This window comes from Sesamum indicum, linkage group LG9 (assembly GCF_000512975.1).
Source record: "Sesamum indicum cultivar Zhongzhi No. 13 linkage group LG9, S_indicum_v1.0, whole genome shotgun sequence".
In the NCBI taxonomy this organism is placed as follows: domain Eukaryota; kingdom Viridiplantae; phylum Streptophyta; class Magnoliopsida; order Lamiales; family Pedaliaceae; genus Sesamum; species Sesamum indicum.
Window position 1 is genome coordinate 2,522,063 of NC_026153.1, and position 19,701 is coordinate 2,541,763.

Below are 19,701 nucleotides of genomic sequence, written 5' to 3' on the forward strand. Positions count from 1 at the left end.
CCTCCCCAACTGCACCAGCCCCTTTACAAGCTTTGTTCAAAAGCAAATTCTGCGTTCAACCTCAAATGATAAATCGGCAAAAAGATTCTGAAAAAACAGAAAGAAAAATCAGACTTTTTTAGTGAGTTTTTAAGGAATAAGCTCAGTCTCCTTTTTTTTTAGTCTGATCATTTTTTTTAGGATAAGAATTTCCCTTATATATGCTTAAAAATTGACGGTTTGAACGCAGACAAGGGAGGTTATTTAGCATTCATGCATTATTTTATATTAGTAAATAAGGACAAATAGATAAATTGTTGGACTGCACTTCAACTATCTGACTTTGTCCTGCTTATGTTAGTCAAAGTGTTCCAGTTGTTTTTAGCTGCATTTTCTGCATTAAATTCGTCTAAGTGTTTAAGCCAAGACAAGAACAATTTCAACTACATGAGACATGGTATGTTTGATTAAAAATGTCTGTCCTGAAATCATCTAATTCCATGGGATTCCCAATGTTTCTCCTATCTCTGTTCTGCCCCTAAAGCTTGTCATACTTCTCCACTGTTTCAGGTCTTGTGGGTCAGGAAGCATTGCAACCTTTTCATCACTTAGATAAAATATGAACAATCCTAAATCAAGCTAACTTTCGGTGCCCCTTAATCATAATCTTGAACCTCTTTTTAGTAGTAGCTTCTGTCAAAATTATTATCTCATTGACTAATGCACAATTCTCATGATCATTCAAATTATTGCTTTACAATTTAATCATTTTTACTCGGGGGTGTTTTCAATAGTTTCTACTTTTTGTGGAGTGGAAATCGGAAGTGTCTGAAAACAAAAGTGAAAAGTAGAAAGAAGTTGAAGTTGAAGTATTTGTGGATGTTGCAAATGTTTATGAGGAGAAGCTTAAAGAGCTCGGTTTAAACTGTTTACAGGTATAAGTTGTAAACTAAAATACTCTTTTCGAGTTAAATTCGGCAAATAGCTGATTAGCACTTAAGTTAAGATGTTGGAAACACTCATGATAGAGATGTCTATCGGGGTAAATAACCGGTGATTATGGTAGAATCAATACTTTCTGTCTGTTGGAACTGGAAAGGCCCTTTGTCTGGGAGGTTGATGGATTATTAGTGGTTGAGTAAACTTTATTCTCTGACTTTTGTAGTTTTGTTTATCCTCTTTTCTATAAATGCTAGCCGAGGTTTGTTCATTGCGTTCAGCCAAAATGAACGTTAGCTACAGCCAAGAATCGGAATCCGCTGTCTCAATTCGTTTAGTTGTACCCTTTCTTCAACAAGAATTTTCAGCTCAGCTTTTGTATATCTGAGAACATGTGTACAGATTTTTAGTGATGGTGAGATTTTATTCGTATAGTTCGTTGTCATTGACAGAATTCATGCTGCAGATGATCTGAATATTTTTGTAAACTTTCTTGCTACGTTCCCTCAAAAACATGCTCGGTTTCGCTAGCATTTGTTGTCTCTGTTTATAGTATTGCTATAGTTTTCGCATTAGAACATAGTAATACTTCTCATTACATCACCACAACATTGACAGTCTCCAGACATGTAAAGACTGTTCAGACATTGTACGAAATACATCATTTTATGTGGTAACTTCTGTGACGATTGATTATCAAGCTTTATACTTATAGGATCTGTCCGAACATTGTGACGTATATCTGTTGCATTACTAATTCCTTGGTGGCGTCATCTCAAAGGATTTCTCCTCGATCTATTTCTTCTGAAGCTTCCAAAAGGAATCCATGATGTATCTTCTTCTAACATAGCAACTAGAGCACTAAGAGACGAGTCTCTAAGGTTTTTGATGCCAGAAGCTTGCTTTGTCAGGTACACAAAACAAACAGTCTTTTCTGTCTGACTGGAGGCAAACAAACTAAGATAGAATCTTAATGTTTCTTTTTTCTTTGTTTCTGTGTGGAAAGGGCGATGGAGGCCTTTGCATGTTCTAATCTCATTGCAAGCAAAAACTCAGGAAATGTTCAGTCAAAATGCCCAGATTAAGGACTTAGAATCTGCACAAAGAGAGCTCCATTTGGTGAAAGAAGACCTGGCTGACACTCCTTCGGTTGTGGAAAGAATGAAGAACCAGCTCCTAGACTGCAAGAAATTGGAAGCTCAGGCCCATGAACTCGTCAGTGAGACTCTGATGCAACTGGAGACGGCTAAAAAGACGGTGGAGACACTCAGGTCAGGGGGATGTAAAGCAACGGAAACTTATGATGCCATAGCTTTCGAGCTGGAACAGTCCAGGGCTCGTGTTAAGTTTCTAGAAGAGCTTGTATGCAAACTCAAGGCCGACATTGACAGCGCTGGCTGCAAAGAGTTTGAAGAAAAGGCTGGTGAATCGACAGAAACGGATTTTACGTCTGTTAAACTTGAAGTTGAACAATTGAGGTCTGCTTTAGAAGTTGCCGAGATAAGAAGCAATGAAGAACAAGCTCGAAGCGCAGAGCAGTTGAAAAATGCTTTTGAAACTGTGGAATGGATAAAGTCTGCGTCGGGTCAGCGAGAGGCGGAGCTGGAGGCAGAGCTACGAAAATCTAGATATGAAATCGAGGAGTTGAAGGCGAACCTGAAGGATAAAGAAACTGAATTACAAAGTATTCTTGAGGAGAACGACGACCTTATACTGCGGCTAGAAAGCACGTTATCAGGACGGAGAGAGCGTAAACTAGAGAAAGAGTTGCGGAGATCATGGGGGGAGATTCAAATTCTGAAAGCCCGTTTCATGGACAGGGAGACAGAGTGGCGTAACGCATCAGATGAAAACGAAAAACTTAAGTTGGAGATCAAACAAATAAGTGAGAGACTTGTGTCTGATTTAGAGGTGGCAAGAGCTGCCGAGAGGGAGGCTCTCATGAAGGTGGGCTTCATGGCTGAGGAAGTCGACAAGAGTAACAAGAAGACGGCACGAGTAAGTGAACAGTTGGAGGCAGCACAAGCGGCAAATGCAGAGATGGAGGCCGAGTTAAGGAGGCTAAAGGTGCAGTCGGATCAGTGTAGGAAGGCTGCCGAGGCAGCTGCTTCTATGCTTTTGGCAGGAAGTAACGGGCAGCTCGTGGAGAGAACTGGATCGATGGACAGAATCTATGGCCCTTGGACGAGGAGGGTAAGTTCGGCTTATGTAGACGAGCTGGACGACGATCTACTGAAGAAGAAGAATGCTAACATGCTGAGTAGGTTTGGGGTCTTGTGGAAGAAACAGCAGAAATAGGAGAGAAGTTTGCTGGTTATGTATGATCTTTGGGCAGGCAACATTTGTGCTTCTTCATTCTTAACTAGGTTCTTACAAATCATTCATTCTGTGGAAGATATCTGCACTCTTTTGTGTTTTGTAATAGTAATGAAGAATCTGAAATTGGAACTATGCCATACAGTTTACTCATGATCAGAAACGATTGGTGCTTATATAGTTCTTAATTAGTTCTCTATTATGATAAAGTTTGGATACTTTCAGTCAACAACATGATTGAAATTTTATCCAAATAACTTCAGTGCAACAGAGCAATTAAGATTATACTTTCCCCAAAAAAAACCTTCTCAAATTAAGCTTACACCCCCTTTCACCCCATGATTTAAAAAAGGGATAATTTCACTTTTTCCTCCTTCTATTTGGTATAATTACACGTAAACTTCTATGATTTGGAAAATTACATCTATCACTGCTAAAGTTTGCTTTTGTATAACAAATAAATCCTCCCGTTGTCAAAATTTATTGAATTTGCTGATATTAATAAAATAAATTGATTAAAAATTGATATTCACCCTCAATTGACTTATTATTGACTTATTGCAGGTCAAGCAATTTTTTTGGACTAAGCTACCATTATAACCTTGAAAATATACCACCTCACATGCATTAATGCATAAAGACGTATGGAGGCAATTTGATCATTAAAAAAAGTTGCAATAATTCAATAATAAGTTAATCAAAGGTAAATATAGATTTTTTTTAATATCAGCAAATTCGGTGAATCTTAATTAATTGAGGGACTTATTTATTAGAGGGAAGCAAATCTCAGGATTGCTAGATGTAATTTCTCAAATTACATGAATTTACGTGTAATTACACTAAATCTTAAAAAAAAGAAGTATAATTATCACTTTTCAAAAAATAATAATATTAAATAAACATTATGTCTCTATGTATTTGTAGTATTTACATTTTAAAATGAATAAAATTATTATATTTATATATTTGAAGAATGTCTCTGTGATATTTTCTTTTTCAAGGTGATTTGATCAAAAATCAGAAACAAAGACATCCGGATGATGAAGGGAAAAAACTGAAAAAATTGACTTCAATTTTTCCCCTCAACATTTTCGTCCAAAACCCTAATGGCATGGATACAATTATAAACAATTTATTTAAAAAAAAAATAGATGTAAGTATAATTTTTAAATTTTTTTTGAGAAAATTGTAACTTTATATTTTTAGATAGGTTCTAATTTGAATGAAGTCTTAAAACCAATAAGCCGATCAAAAAATACTAATTCAAATAATATAAAGTTTCATAGAAAGAATACTAAAAAATAAAGAAAATATAGAATGTGAAAATAACAAAGAGAAATTTGAATTAATATGAGAGGTAAGGCCCAATCTAGAGTTGTATCTTAATGAGAGCAAGAGCCCTCCCTACAAATTCTATGAAAGCCCAATCAAAAAACCCTAACGTTGATCTCTCTCTATAAAACCCCCAAATTCTAGGGTTTTTACACGCATCGCTCGCCTCTCCTGTAGAGCAGCTCCAAAGTCCAAAAACCCTCTTGCCCAGAAAAGAAAACAATACGTCTTTGTGAAGAAATTTGAATAAGTGAGGTGGGTTCTGTTCATTTTATTTCTGGATTTGTGTGTGTGATGGGATTAGGGGAGTCCATCTTGGCAAAGCTGACGAGCCGTCTACTGAAAAGGTGGGGGGCAATGAGCAGCTTTGAATGCTAATGGACTAACATCAAATGTCACTCTAAAACTGTTCTCGGCTTCTTTAAAGCTATGGAGTTGCAGATCAGTAGAGTTGAAACATTTCTTCTTCATCATCATCAATACTGTGAATGTACTTTTCTGTGTTGTCTTGAATTGATTATTGATATACTTACGGAGTCCATCTTGGCAAAGCGGAGGAGTCCTTTTAGGGCAATGAGCTGCTTTGAATGCTATTGGACTCACATCAAATGCTGGAGATAATAATACATCAATTCTCTTATGGATTTAAACACCTGTTTCTCATTTTCAGCTGATGGACATCATCTTACCAACTCCTTGATTTGGATTGCATTTTTGTTATTTGGAGAAAATGAAAAACAATATCATGAATTTCAAGAAACTAATGTTTCAAGTGTTGAGATGAGATTTTCAACTCATAACTACCAAAACCATTATAGCCAAGAAGATCCAAATATCACAGGTTATAAGTCATTTATTTTATAAAACCAAGTGAACAAAGACAAGAATTTCAGGACTTTGGATTGGACTGATGAGTCTCTATAATTTGGAGACATTTAGAATGAAGAATTTGAATTTGAGGTAATAATTTGTGCAAAGGGTTTTAAATTTTTTTATATTAAAAACCTGAAATTTATTATTATTTACTAACACATAGTTGTAATTTAAAGTAGAAGAATTAAGTTTTTGTTTAATTTAGAATTTTAAATAGATTTATATAATTTATTATTAGGACTTTGAAATTGACTCAAAATCATCATTCCGACTGTTGTTTTTATATACTTATTGTAATATTTTGATATATATGTGTATTTATTAGTTTGGAACGCAATGATATATTTTTATAATATTTTCATGGGCCGGAGAGTTTCTTTTCAAAAGATGGGCCCAGTAGGATTAAGATGCGGATGTCTGTGCTAAGCTGCTATTTATCAAAACAGACACATGGAGGCCCATCTTCAGCTTGATCAAGCCCATTTGTTCTGGATTGATGCCCTCATGATCCAGTGAGATTGGGCCTGGATCTTAGTTTGAGCAACTACTTCAATTTTTAGGTATTTATACACCATGCATAAAAAGGTGTACATGAAATAGTCATTATTGCCTAATTACCCACTTGGACCTAAAACCATTATATGAACTAGTTGGATTGGGCATGCTAGATGCACGTGCATAAATTAAATATTATTTAATAAATAAAATATTGTAGAAAAAATGATATATGAAAATGATTTTGAAAGAGAATATCTAAATTAGGAGAAATATAAAAAAAATATTAACTTAAAAGTAAATAATTATTTAACTTGAAATGTGAATTAACAGAATTATTAATAGAACCAAGTGATTAAAAGAGCTAGTTATTTGACATAAAAAAAATCATTATTTTAGGGTATTTTAGTCAACACACCTATATATTAAAAACCAACATTATTGAATATTTCTCAATAATTAATGCTATATATTTTTTTTAAAATGCATGTACTAATTTAACCCTCCTTATTTTATTTTTTTTCTTGTGACTAACATTTTCAGCGGAGGGGCGAATTAGTAATCTAAACTACGATTTGGTCATAATCTATACTTTTAATTTGAGAATTTAATCTAATCGTGCGGCTCTCGTTGGATCTAGCTTTTGGGTGAAATGGTCTGGTCTTTTTTCATTCTTTTCAGCAGAATGGTCCTTTTTCATTCACTATCAACTACATTAGAATAGTTAAAAGAATAATTTTATATACATAAATTCATATATGTATTTATATATTTATCAAACTCTTGATTATAAAATTTGATTTTGAAGTTATTGATTTTATGTCAAGATTCATAATTCTATAGTTAATTATAGAAATGTAAATTGTCTATATTTCAGAAGTAACATTGTCTCAAAGTTGATAATAAAATACAGTGAAATTAAAAATTACGTATTCCTATACTTATTAAATTGTGATTTTAATATAATTGAGTTCCAAATATTACCATTAGAAAATGTATAAAATATTATATTTAAAAATTGGAAGACAAATTTGAATTGTCCAATTACAATATCAAACAAGTATTGAATATTGTAAGGAAAAAGAATATCTTTTCCGACCAGGTTTTCAAATTTTCTTACAGATGTAGTTGAGCCAGACAGTTGATTATTATTTTTTTAAAAAAAAAAAAGGAAGAAAAAAAGAAAGAGAGAAGAAGCAGTGGAATAAGGTGAGATGTGAAGTGGGAAGATCCTGTTCTAACTGATGAGACTATTTTATTCCTATTATATTATTATTATTATTAATAAATGGAGTTGGAAATCACGCCCAAATCTGGAGTTGGATTTGGTGTGGGCGAAAACGCGGAAAATCTATTCCGAAATTGCTGCTCGCTGAATTTTCTACGCCTGTATTGGGCCAACTCAAACATGCCTTCTTCTCCTCCTCTTCCTCAATATATATATATATATATATCAACTTTTAATAATAATAAACTTGATCTACCTAAAAACACGACAATGAATGCAATCAATCATATATATTTTACTAACAATATTATTATTATTATTATGCAATTACCGAAAACCCCTGCCAATGTCGTCACTCGACATCCTTTCTTCAGACATTAATTGCTCAAACCATGAAACATCAATCTCAACATTCCCTCACTCGGCTTTCTCTCTCTCAATACCCAAAAACAAAATGCCAACCAAACCCACTCCTCTCTCTCTCTCTATATATATATATGTATGTGGGATGAGCAACCGCAAAACAGACAAACAAACAAACACACACTATCATCATCATCATCATCATCATCATTTCAGACGTTTCAAATATGAAATTTCCATTAGTTTGTCATCAAAACAAATAAAGTAACAAAACCAATACATAAACACATCAACAAAACAGGAAATTATGACTCCACCTGAATCAAACTCCCTTCCCCTCCCCTCCCTCTTAATTACTACTCACAAAATCCATACCATTAAATTAAATTAAGCTTCTTCTTTCTTTCGTTTTCAAACCCCCCCCCCCCCCCCCCCCAATTAGTTAAGACTTTAGGACAACGAAAACCTATTCAAACCTGTTTTCCTTTCCCCCTCCTCTACCATAATTTATGTCTTATAATTCTTAGAGAGTTTCGATACTCGCAATCTCATACGAAATTCAAAGTATCGAGACCTGCTAAGAATGCTAATTCTGTCTTTACATGAGAGGGCTATTGAGAAGTCCATGCCAATTAGATGATCCTATTCCATTCCAGCTCAGTCGACCGGAATCCAAATCCATTGTCGTGTTGCCATCGCCACCTCCAAGATTCTGCCACGGGAATCCCCACAAAACTCTGCTTTCGCCTTCTCTACCCGAGCCGCACATTTCTTGCTTCACCGTCGTGACTGCCGTCGACGACGCGGTGGTTCCGCCGTTGAACTCCTCAAATGGGACCCCCATTTCTTGGCTTCCACTCATTCCCATTCCTCCATTCTCCACTCCCTGCAGGTTCCCATTTCCCATTCCTCCATAGTACAGATTCTGGAATCCATTTGCGGGTGGAGTGCTCTCAAGAAACCCGCTCCTGAGCGCATCAAACAGCCCAGAAGAAGAGCTGGCCAACCCAGAATTACTCCCAAGAACATCGCCATGATGATGGGGCATGTTTGGATTTCCCCAAATCGAGAATTCTTGATGGTCGTCCAGCCCCAACAACTGCCCGGAACTTTGCTTCTGAATCCGGGCAATTGCAAGGCTGAGGTCATTGGAATCGTATGACAAAGGGGGAGTCAAGGAATTAGGGTCCATAGGGCTGGGGAGTGTTGTGATTGGTGGATCTTGGCCACGCTTCGAGGACGACAACGATGAAGAGGACGAAGACGACGAAGATCTCTTGTTCTTCCGGCACCCTCCCCCGACTGGAACATTCCTCAAAGTTCCACCTTTTGTCCAGTACCTCCTGCAAGATTTGCAGAAGTACCTAGGCTGGGAGAGGCTGTAGTTGTTGTAGTAACAGAACTTGGTGTTGGTGGAGTCACATCTAGGGCATTTCAGGGCTTGCTGATCAGCTGGTCTTGGTTTCTTTTCTTGCTGTGTTTTTGTGCAAACCAACATGCTTTCTAGTGTCTGAGAACCCATTTCCTGAACAGCAAATTCAAATATAAAGATGGTAAGTTAATTTGACAAGGAATTAACCAAGAAACACACACACATATCTACATATATAAGCAACAAGAAATGGAGATTAATTAATTTGTTAAGATGGGGATTAGTTTATAAGTTGGATAATCAAAATCCCAATTGGATTATGTGCAAAATCAACAACATATAGCGGTGCAAAAAGAGCTTTAGGCAAGCAGTTTGTGAGGCTTGTGTTAATCCAAGAAACATGAGCGCTAATAACCACAAAATTATTCTTAATTCCATGAAGTTTCCAAGAATTAAAGTGTCTATTACACCATCTTCAGCCCATAAAAAGTCTAATTCAAAGAGCACAAATCAGAAGAACAACTCTCTCTCTCTCTCTCTCTCTGAGTATACTGCTTCAGATTTCAACAGTTAATCATCTCAAATTTCTGACAAGAATTCGCTTATGTATCAGTCAGATTCACTCAAAAGAAGCCATAAACTGGGATTTCAAACACAAATAGTTGAGAAAAACTAGAAAACCCATTTGAAGAGTACCCAAAACGAAATCAGCCCACAAAAGTGAAGGGGAAAAACCCCATCAAAGTGATTCAAAAAATTCTTGAATTTTTACCAGAAAAGTGAAAGATACCCACACAACAAAAACACAAGCAAGTAGTAATCTTGCTGTAAGAAATTAATCCCACCTGGTGATGGTGTTGTGCGCTTGAAGAATCCATCCCATGCAACACTGCCTTTTTCTCCCCCCCACCTGACCTCTACCTTCTTAGAGCACTATTCAAATTTCCACTACTTAGACAAAAAAGAAACTGGGAGTATTGATGAAGTGGATATGTATGAGGAGTAGAAGCTATGCAAGAATCATGCAGCTGATGCACTGAGGAAATACCCACAAGCAGGAGGTGTACATGTGTATATATATAATAATGATGAAGAGAGAGAGAAGAAGAAGGAGACAGAGTGGGGGAGGAAGAGCTGCCGATATAGAGAGAGAAAGTGTGAGTGTAATGATTACAAGATTGTACTGGGGATGTGTGTATGTATATGCGGGAGTTGGCACGCAAGAGAAAAAGCAGTCGTGATCAGGTGTACTGTATATACATACATAGACCGGGGAGAGAGAGAGAGAGAGAGAGAGGAGAACGGGATTTTCATTTCAGATTTCATCAGCCAGTTTTGTCAGTAGGGCCCAGCAGCGTGGGATGGCAAACTATACGTGGACCCCACAAGCGCTGTTATCCAACGCCCTTGTGGGGGTCCACCATTTACGATGCAACCGCGCATCCGCTTTCAATTCTGTTCAATTGAGACTAAAACAGCTAGAAATTGAGACTAAAGAACAAAATTTTCTGTTCAATTTTCATTTGCTAAATGTAACAAATCGAGTTGAAATGGAATTTTAGCCATTGATTTTAATTGAATATCATCTATATTATACTATACTTATTTGACTATAATTAAATTCCTAATCTGCCTACAGTATTCATAATGCCATCCTACTGAATTATGTTTACAATAGTAGTGGAAAAAAAATATTTTTCATCTCGTAATTTATGATCTTTTCATTTCTGATTCCATTGATTATAAGATTATTATTTCTATTCTTACAATATTCGAAAAGTAGTACGTTTAGTCCCATGGGACCTATCGACAGATATATAATAAAAAATATTACGTGACCGTTACTTAATGGGACCTAAAGTATTGATTTTTTAACATTATAGGACCAATGTTATAATTTTATAACTGACCCCATGCTTATTTTTCATTAAAGTATCTAAAGGAATGTGTCATGTCATCACAAGTGCTATTTTTTAAAAGTTACGAGACAAAAAATAAAAATTTTGTTTTAAATATTGTACAAATTTTGATTCTATTTAACCAAATTTGGGTAAAAATTTTCTACATATTCAAATTAGCATAATTGTAAATGAATATTTACATGTATGTGCAAATATAGGGATAATTAAATTTTCCTTCTTGAGATTTGGTGTAATTTTATGTAACACCCTTGAAATTTACCTTCTCTAACAAATAAGTCTATTCGTTAGTCAAAATTAACTAAATTTGTTGGTATTAACAAATAAATCGAAAAAGAATCTATATTAACCCCCAATTGACTTATTGTTGATGTATTGCAGATCAAATAATCTTTTTATGATCAAATTAACCTCATATATATTCATGCATTAATTCATGTGATGAGATATATATCTTCACCGTTATAAGATTAATTTAGTTGAAAATAAATTTTCTGACTTGCAACAAATTAGTAATAAGTCAATCGAGGATAAATATCATTTTATTGAGTTATTTTGTTAACATCAACAAATTTAGTGAATTTTAACAAACGAAATGACTTATTTGTTAGGTACAGACAAATTTCAAATATGTTAAATATAATGTTTTAAATCATAAATTTTATATATAACTACACCAAATTTAAGAAGACAAAATTATAATTATTCCTTAAATATACATACACATATACATGTGCAATGAGTAAGAGAGGATTGCAAGGGTGGTGATGGGTGAAATCAATCAATATTCTACTTTACGTCCCCATTCCATAATTGTTCCCAACCAAAGGTTGCTCCATTTACGTGCCACGTCCAATCCCACCTATTTATATATGCTGCTTTGAGTGCACAATCACTGCCTTAATTAGTTTCTCTCTCATCACCATCATCATCCTCATCATCTCTCTCTTTCTAAATTAACAAGAGAGAGAGAGAGAGTCAAGTGATGACATGATTTTAATTAGATATAACTATATTTACGAATTTATAATCCATTGTCTATTTATATAAATTATCCATACACCAATAAAAATTATCAATATTATTTATATATATTATTCATATTTTTTTATAAATTATATTTACGCCCTCTAAAAACATCAAAATTGTCACATAATCCTGCTTTTTTACTCTTGGAAATGATTTTCTGTATTTATACAAAAGATATCAGTAATTTTGTATAAATAAATTATAAAGTAGGGATATAAATGTAATTATCCTTATCTTTTATGTCAAGGTTGTTAGGTTGGGACATCTCTTACATTATTATTATCTTCTTGCATCGTGTTTTCCATGCCATACTTTCCTTAAACTATACTACTACCTACTGTACACGTACCCCTTATTAATAATACTTTGTCCTGATAATTGTTATAATTAAAATAAATGCATATTCTTAAACTTATAAAAATATTACACTCTGTGTGTCCATGTAGTGTATAATTAATATCATCATGTTTGTATCCATGCATTATACTAAAAGAGTTACGGACTTTGAACGGAGATTTTATGGTAATATTTATTTGTTTATTTATTAAAATGTGATTTGCAATTCTTTCGTGATGAATTAGCTCTTATATTTTCCATCATCTGTACTGATATAAAATTAAATGAAAAAACACTTTTTACTTACAAACATTAATTTGCAACATAGTTATATTAAATTTTGGTTGTGTCAATAGAGAATGAAAAACATGATTATTCTAAGCCCTAAATCCTAAACCCTACTCTTCTAGTCATATATATATATATATTGTATCTTATGTTAACAATTTAAAAGAATTAATGGGGTGGAGAAATAGTTCATTTGTATGATTAAGTGGCAAGAAAACATTGCCTTTCTAGCACCATCAATTCTACATAGGAATCCTATGGATATAGACCTATATATATATATATATATATATATATATATAAAAGATGATTGATTGTGTGCAGTAAATTTAATTAGCTGCACCAAATTCATGATTATGTTTGTGACTTGAACACATGTATGGAGTGGGGTAATATATTCATGTCCTAATCAACTAAATTTATGAACTGAATCATGTCCTAAGTTAACGTTTTCTCCCTTCTTTTCTTTTAACCTTAATATATATATATATATATATTTATTTATGTTTTTCACTGGAGGTGACATATATTTTTATTCGACAAGTTCAAGAAGGGGAATGAAGAGTTAAACCTTTCTCAACAAATGTACCCATAAAGTTTCGAACTTTTGCTGAATAAATTGTCTTAGCATCCAATCCGTATATCAATCGACCAACAGCTTATTGGTGAAACTTTACCCATATTTACTAAAATATTTTTAAATAATTTTCAGATGCGATGATCGTTCATTAATTCATATTATACTGGACGTGATTGAAATGCCATTATATGCGTATTAGAATAGCATATAAATTTGGATTGAAGAGTTTATAAACTAAATACTTCAATTGCATAATATTATTAGATGGTTTATTTATGAATTTCAAAATTTTCAACAATTGAGTTGAATTGTTTCTTCAATCATAATATATAAATAATTGCTATCCTCCTATTAATAGAAACATAAGTTAAATTCGCATGCAGCTCAATTAATATTCAATTATTATAAACGTGTGCGTTTCCAAGAATCAAGATAGATATATCGAGATTGAAAGATATATTCGTGTACGTACATGTATATATACCTCTGTCCCATAAGCACGGGAGAGACCGTACATACATATATATACACACAAAAAGCTATTATTCCAAAGTTTCCATCTGGAGTATATCTCGTGCCATTTAGGAGGTATCTGCAATTAATTTAAATAAAAATATTTATCGAGTTATTATTAAAAATAAATTATAATAGACTCCTCAAATATTTATTATAATTACAAATATCCACTCATTGTCTAAAAATTGCCAAATACCCTCCCAAAATTAGCGTCCGTCTAACAAATATCACTACAAAAAAATTGAATTTTTGCTACGCTATAAAAAGACCACGACTTAAAAACTGTGATAACTTAATTTTAGTAACCACGATTAAATAAAATCAAAGTAAAAAATTAATTTTTACCACCATTAATCAATATTCGCCATGATTTTTTGCCATCGCTAAAATATTGGTCATGATTTTAACCATGACTAATGTTTTGGCCGCACTTACATAAACAAAGGATAATGGCTATTGTGAAGCCGTGGTTGATTTTATTTGCCACAATTTTTTTTTTCTTTGGCCTATATTAGTTAACCATAGCGAAAAATCGTATTTTTTTTAATGGATCACTATAATGAATTGTCATAATGGGACGTATTTGTTTAGGCAACCAATTTAGGAGTTATTTTTATTTTTTCAAATATCATAAAAGTATTTGTAACTATGACCGTTAGATTTTAAATTTATAAAAAAATTAAGAGTTCAAATTACATTGATAAATAATATATTTAAGAAAACAAAGAAAATCAGCACTCTAACCTCCACTCCTACCCCGTTACCTATCCCCCGCCCGCTTTCGCTCTTCCCCACAATTGTATAATTTCTTTGCTATTTTTTACTTGTGTTTTTAAATACTGACGACTTTCACAATCATTTTATTTACCACTTTATATATAATTTATTTTCAATACAAAAGTGGAAGCTACTGCAAAATAATACCTCCTTAATTTTATAATGTGGAGAATATTTGGATAATCAGTTGTTTGTCAGTTACATAAGGGTTTAATTTTTATTTATTTTCTGATTAAAATTTAAAGTACAAAGGTGACAGAGATTCTACATAGTTAGATTAGATACATGAGATATTGATCTTTCATGCGTCAAATCTTATCATCATCCCTACCTCAAAAGCAGATATATATACATATGAATCTTCACACAAATCAATTACATTAATTATATGTTCATCATGCATCACCAATCTAATGTTTACTTCAAAAATACATTGGGAACCCCTCTTTTTTTTACCATTTATGGAATATAGTATACTGTTTTCTTTGTACTTACATTATGAGGAAACATACAACTTTTTATCTTAAATTTATCGAAGTATGCATGGGGAAGCAAAGAAGAGACAAGTGAATCACTACAGACATAGCTTTCCAACACCTAGTTTGAATTAAAACAACTCTATGTATTACCCACCTACCTAGTACTTTTGACATTTACATATATATATATATCTTGTGCTTTTTGGCTGCATATGCAACAAGTTAATCTCCTTACATGCATGCATATAGGGTAAAGTTTTATTCTCAACTCCAAATATTGATTCATTTTTAATCATTGAATTTATGAACGGATCAACTTTGTGATATAATGATAATCTCATCTAAAAAATTACATTTTGTCCAACAGTCTCTTACAATTCGAATTATATACACACACGTATGTATAAATCGAGTATGAAAACATTAAATAATATGAATTTTTTTACCTCATCAGCAGCGAAAATTATATTCTAATAACTGATATCATTTATATTGTTTAGAGTTTATATATTAAAATTTAATTGTATATATTACAAAACCCCTCCGCACCCGCCCCCAATTCATGAAAGGAAAATACTAGAATTCTAGTAATTAATTATTATAATGTATGGATATGAATGATTGGATGAATTTCCTTATCCATTAAGACATACAGCAAATGTGCAACAAATGCAATCCACTAGCAAGGAATAATAATCAGCCAATCAAAAAAAAGATATGCATCAAGAGAGATCACCCTAATAATTAGTTATATAATTAATTAATACCCACTACAAATTAATTTGGGGGTTGATTAATTATTATTAGGTAGGATTTAATTTGAAGGGACCAAGATCCTTGGAATGGTGGGAAAATCAATGCATGGATGGACACCTCCACCCCCACCCCCACCCCCCACCCAACAAATATTCTAACCCTGTCATCATCTGTCAGTGGGGACATATATATATATATATCATAAACCAACAATCATTGATCCCACTCTTCATCATCTTGGGATCCCATGAAAATGTCTTTTCTTTGTAATTTTGCCTCCCTCTACGTTTCAAAAGACACTATAATAATTGTAGTAACCCTAGCTAGGGTTTTCTATACAATTAATGATACTTTGGTATTCTGATTATTAGAAAAAAAAAACTGAGAAAATTAATTATAATAATAATAATGAATAATTATTAAAAGTACAGGTAGAGAAGGGGTGGGGGGTGGAGGTGGAAGACAAATGTGGGACCGATATATGTAGTGATAATGGGCAATCAGCAGCAGTCAAATCAGTTGACTGGTCAAGATGATGAAAGTTAAAGGTAGTGTTGGGAAAGTGTGCATGCCCCCCCGCCCCGCCCCGCCCCCCCCTCCATAATTAAATAAAAAAAAAAGATATGAATAGGAGCATGCATGCTCATTCCTCATTCCTCTATATTATTAATTGGGGAAAGAAAAGAATCAAATATGTATCTGCAGCCTTGGAAATCTGCTATAGGTTTTTTAAGCTTCTAATTAATTATTTCTAAGGCTTTAATTTGGATTCTGTACCCTACCAATATTCTATGCATGCATGGGAACTTGGGAGTATTGTCCATTCCCACCTCACATCACTAAACTTTACTATATTAATTTATAAGTAAATTAGCAGGTATGTTAAATAAATACATGACAAGTACTATAACACTAATTAATTGTTATTTAATTGTTCATGATCATTTCTCTTAAAACTATATTTGCTCGAATTTGATTTCATTATATATATATATATATATATTATCCAATTGATTTATCATACCAAGTTTTGTAGATTGTAAGGATGAATGATGATTCATCAATCGTACTAATTTTCTATCCTTGCTTTAGTACAATGGGGGTGGGGTGGAGGGGACGGGACAACTCAGGTTTGAACTTCTCTTTCATCGAGGAGACCTATTGATGGTGGATAGTAATATTCCTATCTAATAACTGAAAATCAACTAAAATTACAAATTGCGACATTCTTGACTTTAGGGCCTCAACTTTTAATTGTGGGTATTGAGCAAACTGATGATCATATGTTATATCAATATCAATAAATTGATAAATATTTCAATTAAATCAATAAGTACACAGTACAATTACAATAAATCAGAAAATACCAATTATAGAATGATATTACACCCTCGAATTTAAATAATAAACGTGCCACTTGTCACATATAGCAATATGATAGTTCACACAAAAGTTGATGATATATCTATATATGTATATACATACACAATAAAAAAACATATTCCTAAATTTTCTGAGCCTTTTTAAGGAAAAGAAAATTACTATTTTGTAGTGTTTGCAAAAACAGCAAAAAGTTCTGGTATTTTTGTAAATAACAGCAAGTTCATTCATGTATATTTCTACATTCTTACCAAATACTCCAACTTAAATTTTCAATTTATAATCACATTTCAAAACATTCTCCACTTTTGTTTTTATTGTGATTCTTTTAAAAAAAACGATTATTATTTTTGTAAAAATACAACTTTTTTTCCAAACGTTCAATTCCCTAAATTTGGTAAGATGATCATGGGATTATCATTTTTGTTTTTTCTACTAAAAAAAATTAATTAATTTGTCGCAGTTCTATTCAATCGAACTCACAATCATTTGAATCTAATATTTCGTTCCTACCAATTGAGTTAATAAATGTCGACATAGTCGAACTTATAAAGAGTTGACGAGTTGGAAAATTTTGATTATTAATAGAAACAAATATAGTTGAGTGGTGGGGGTCCGATTGTGAAGGGAATATGCTAAACTTCATTACAAATCAAGTTGCTTAAATTAGTGTAAGAAAAGCATTGTTTAAATGGTGTCCGTTTGGTAGACAAGTGTTTTGACTTATAACACCTAGGTTTCACATGTGAGATACCCCGCCCCTATTCAAACTACAAACCCACTCTCTAAATATCCTACCCACCAACTCTCTCTTTCACTCTCTTATTTCTATAAAGTGCTTATAAGATTCGGATCTCTCTTGTCGGATCTAAGAAGTGACTTGTGATCAATTTTAGAATTCATTTCATCAATCCATTAATTTGAATTTATCCAAATGATTTGAACCAACCACTATATATTAAAAAAATTTGAAATTCATCGATTATGTTTGATAAAATTAATAGTTTGAATTATTAATTAGAATTATCTAAAGAAATTGAATGTCTTATCTTATTAGGGATTTAAAACACATAACTTTAAATTCACAAATTATAACATTGGAATTGTTAAACTTACAAAATATTAGAAATAATTTGATACAAAATATTAATATAGTGACGGCTCTAAATTCCGCAAATTGCGATCAGTCAAATTCTTTACCTACTTTAAATTTGAACCATAAAACAGAATGAAAAAGAAAATATGATTATTATTTTTTATTTGAATTGACTTAATTCTGACTTCGAGTACGATAATTAATCTTGTGGTATAAATAAAATGTGAATAATATTTTTTTATGTTCATTAAAAAAAATATTTTCTTTTAGGAATAAAAGCAATGCTTATTTCTGGAAATAGCTTTTCTTTATAATATTGAATAATATATTGACGGCGTCTTATCAGTTAGAAACAATAAAAGTTAAAAGTAAAGAAAGTTCTCTACAACAGAGAACTCAAATAGGTCGAACTCAATTTTATTTCTACATAGGAATATTCAAAAAAATGAAAAACAAAAAGAACCATCTGGAAGGAAACTGAAAACTTGCATAGTATTTGAATTTGTGTTCTAAAAGTTTTATTTTGGTGTTTGAAGATAGAAAGAGAAAAATAGATATAAATAAGTGTAAATTAAAAATAGATGGTATGTTTGGATTTATGTTATGAGGTAATTTAAAATATTTAAAAATAAATGGTGTAGGTTTGATGTTGAGATTTGGAAGACTAAAATCACTATTTACTGTCAAATCATATCTTTTTTATATATAAATATGTATATCTATAATTATTGTATGTTTAATATTTTAGATAAAAAGCACTGTTCATTGTGAAATCATGTCTCTTTTATATTATATATAAGTGTATATGTAGCACCCCCTCTGCTACAAGGGCTATACCTACCCTAAACGTCATATTTATTGTATCCCTGTATTTATATATATAAATGCACATAATAATTTAATCCATGTGTATACGTAACCCCAACGTCATAATAGGTATTATCAACCCACAACATTATATATATATACATATCACCCACCACAAGGTGATTCGTCACAAGTAATCCGTACGCTTATATTCTCTCTGTACAAACAAAATGTGAGTTGTACTCTAACTGACACAGAGGAGAAAACTGCATACTGGCCCGACCTGCCTGAGTATAGCGCGTGGACCTATTCTTCAATAGTCAGACACCCTCAAGTCTATTCCTGAAAGAAAATGTCAGCAGGGGAATGAGCCTGCCACTCAGTAAGCAAATAACCAGTCCTATCTATATATGCATGTCAACCATAGCCCAAACAAGATAAACAAGCAACACGAATGGAATACAATCAATTTAACTCCAACATAATCAACTTTATTACACCACATGACTATCTCATAATAAGACAACTAACCAAACTCCATTTTTCCCTAGTTTGCTTACCAGAAGGTGATATTGTGTTTTTCCCACCAACTCAATCTCACCGTTATATAAATTTAAGTGAATCCCCTTGACAGCCGGCTCATCAATCTCATTTCGCATCATAGCTCTTTCAATTCGCATCATAGCTCTTTTATTTCGCATCATAGCTCTTTTCACATCACATCTTTTTCATATCGCATCAAAGCTCTTTTCATTTCATTTCTTTCTCATATAGCATCAAAGCTCTTTTCATTTCATTTCGCCTTATAGGCTTTTCAACACATCAAGGGGTATTCACGCCA

The 19,701-nt window shown here is 32.8% G+C and overlaps 2 protein-coding genes across 3 annotated transcripts; one reads left to right on the forward strand and one right to left on the reverse strand.

Annotated features, from left to right (window-relative positions):
- LOC105170826 (interactor of constitutive active ROPs 3-like) lies at positions 815–3,393 on the forward strand. 2 transcript variants are annotated; one of them, XM_020696639.1, is made up of 3 exons: positions 815–914; positions 1,634–1,829; positions 1,925–3,393. In XM_020696639.1, exon 3 carries the CDS (start codon positions 1,978–1,980, stop codon positions 3,214–3,216), a length of 1,239 nt encoding a protein of 412 aa, XP_020552298.1. In that variant the 5' UTR covers positions 815–914; positions 1,634–1,829; positions 1,925–1,977; the 3' UTR covers positions 3,217–3,393. The 2 variants fall into 2 exon arrangements, with proteins under 2 accessions (XP_020552298.1, XP_011090049.1); XM_011091747.2 differs by lacking the exon at positions 815–914 and adding an exon at positions 1,019–1,333.
- On the reverse strand, positions 7,807–10,063 carry LOC105170336 (dof zinc finger protein DOF2.1). The gene is made up of 2 exons (XM_011091060.2): positions 9,743–10,063; positions 7,807–9,050 (listed from the first exon to the last, which is right to left on the reverse strand). Exons 1-2 carry the CDS (start codon positions 9,773–9,775, stop codon positions 8,124–8,126), a joined length of 960 nt encoding a protein of 319 aa, XP_011089362.1. The 5' UTR covers positions 9,776–10,063; the 3' UTR covers positions 7,807–8,123.

Coding starts and splice junctions, on each gene's coding strand:
- LOC105170826 (XM_020696639.1), top strand. CDS start 1,978: ATGTTCAGTCAAAATGCCCAGATTAAGGACTTAGAATCTGCACAAAGA.
- LOC105170336 (XM_011091060.2), bottom strand. CDS start 9,775: ATGGATTCTTCAAGCGCACAACACCATCACCAG. Junction 9,051..9,742: donor GCGCACAACACCATCACCAG/GTGGGATTAATT, acceptor TTTGCTGTTCAG/GAAATGGGTTCTCAGACACT.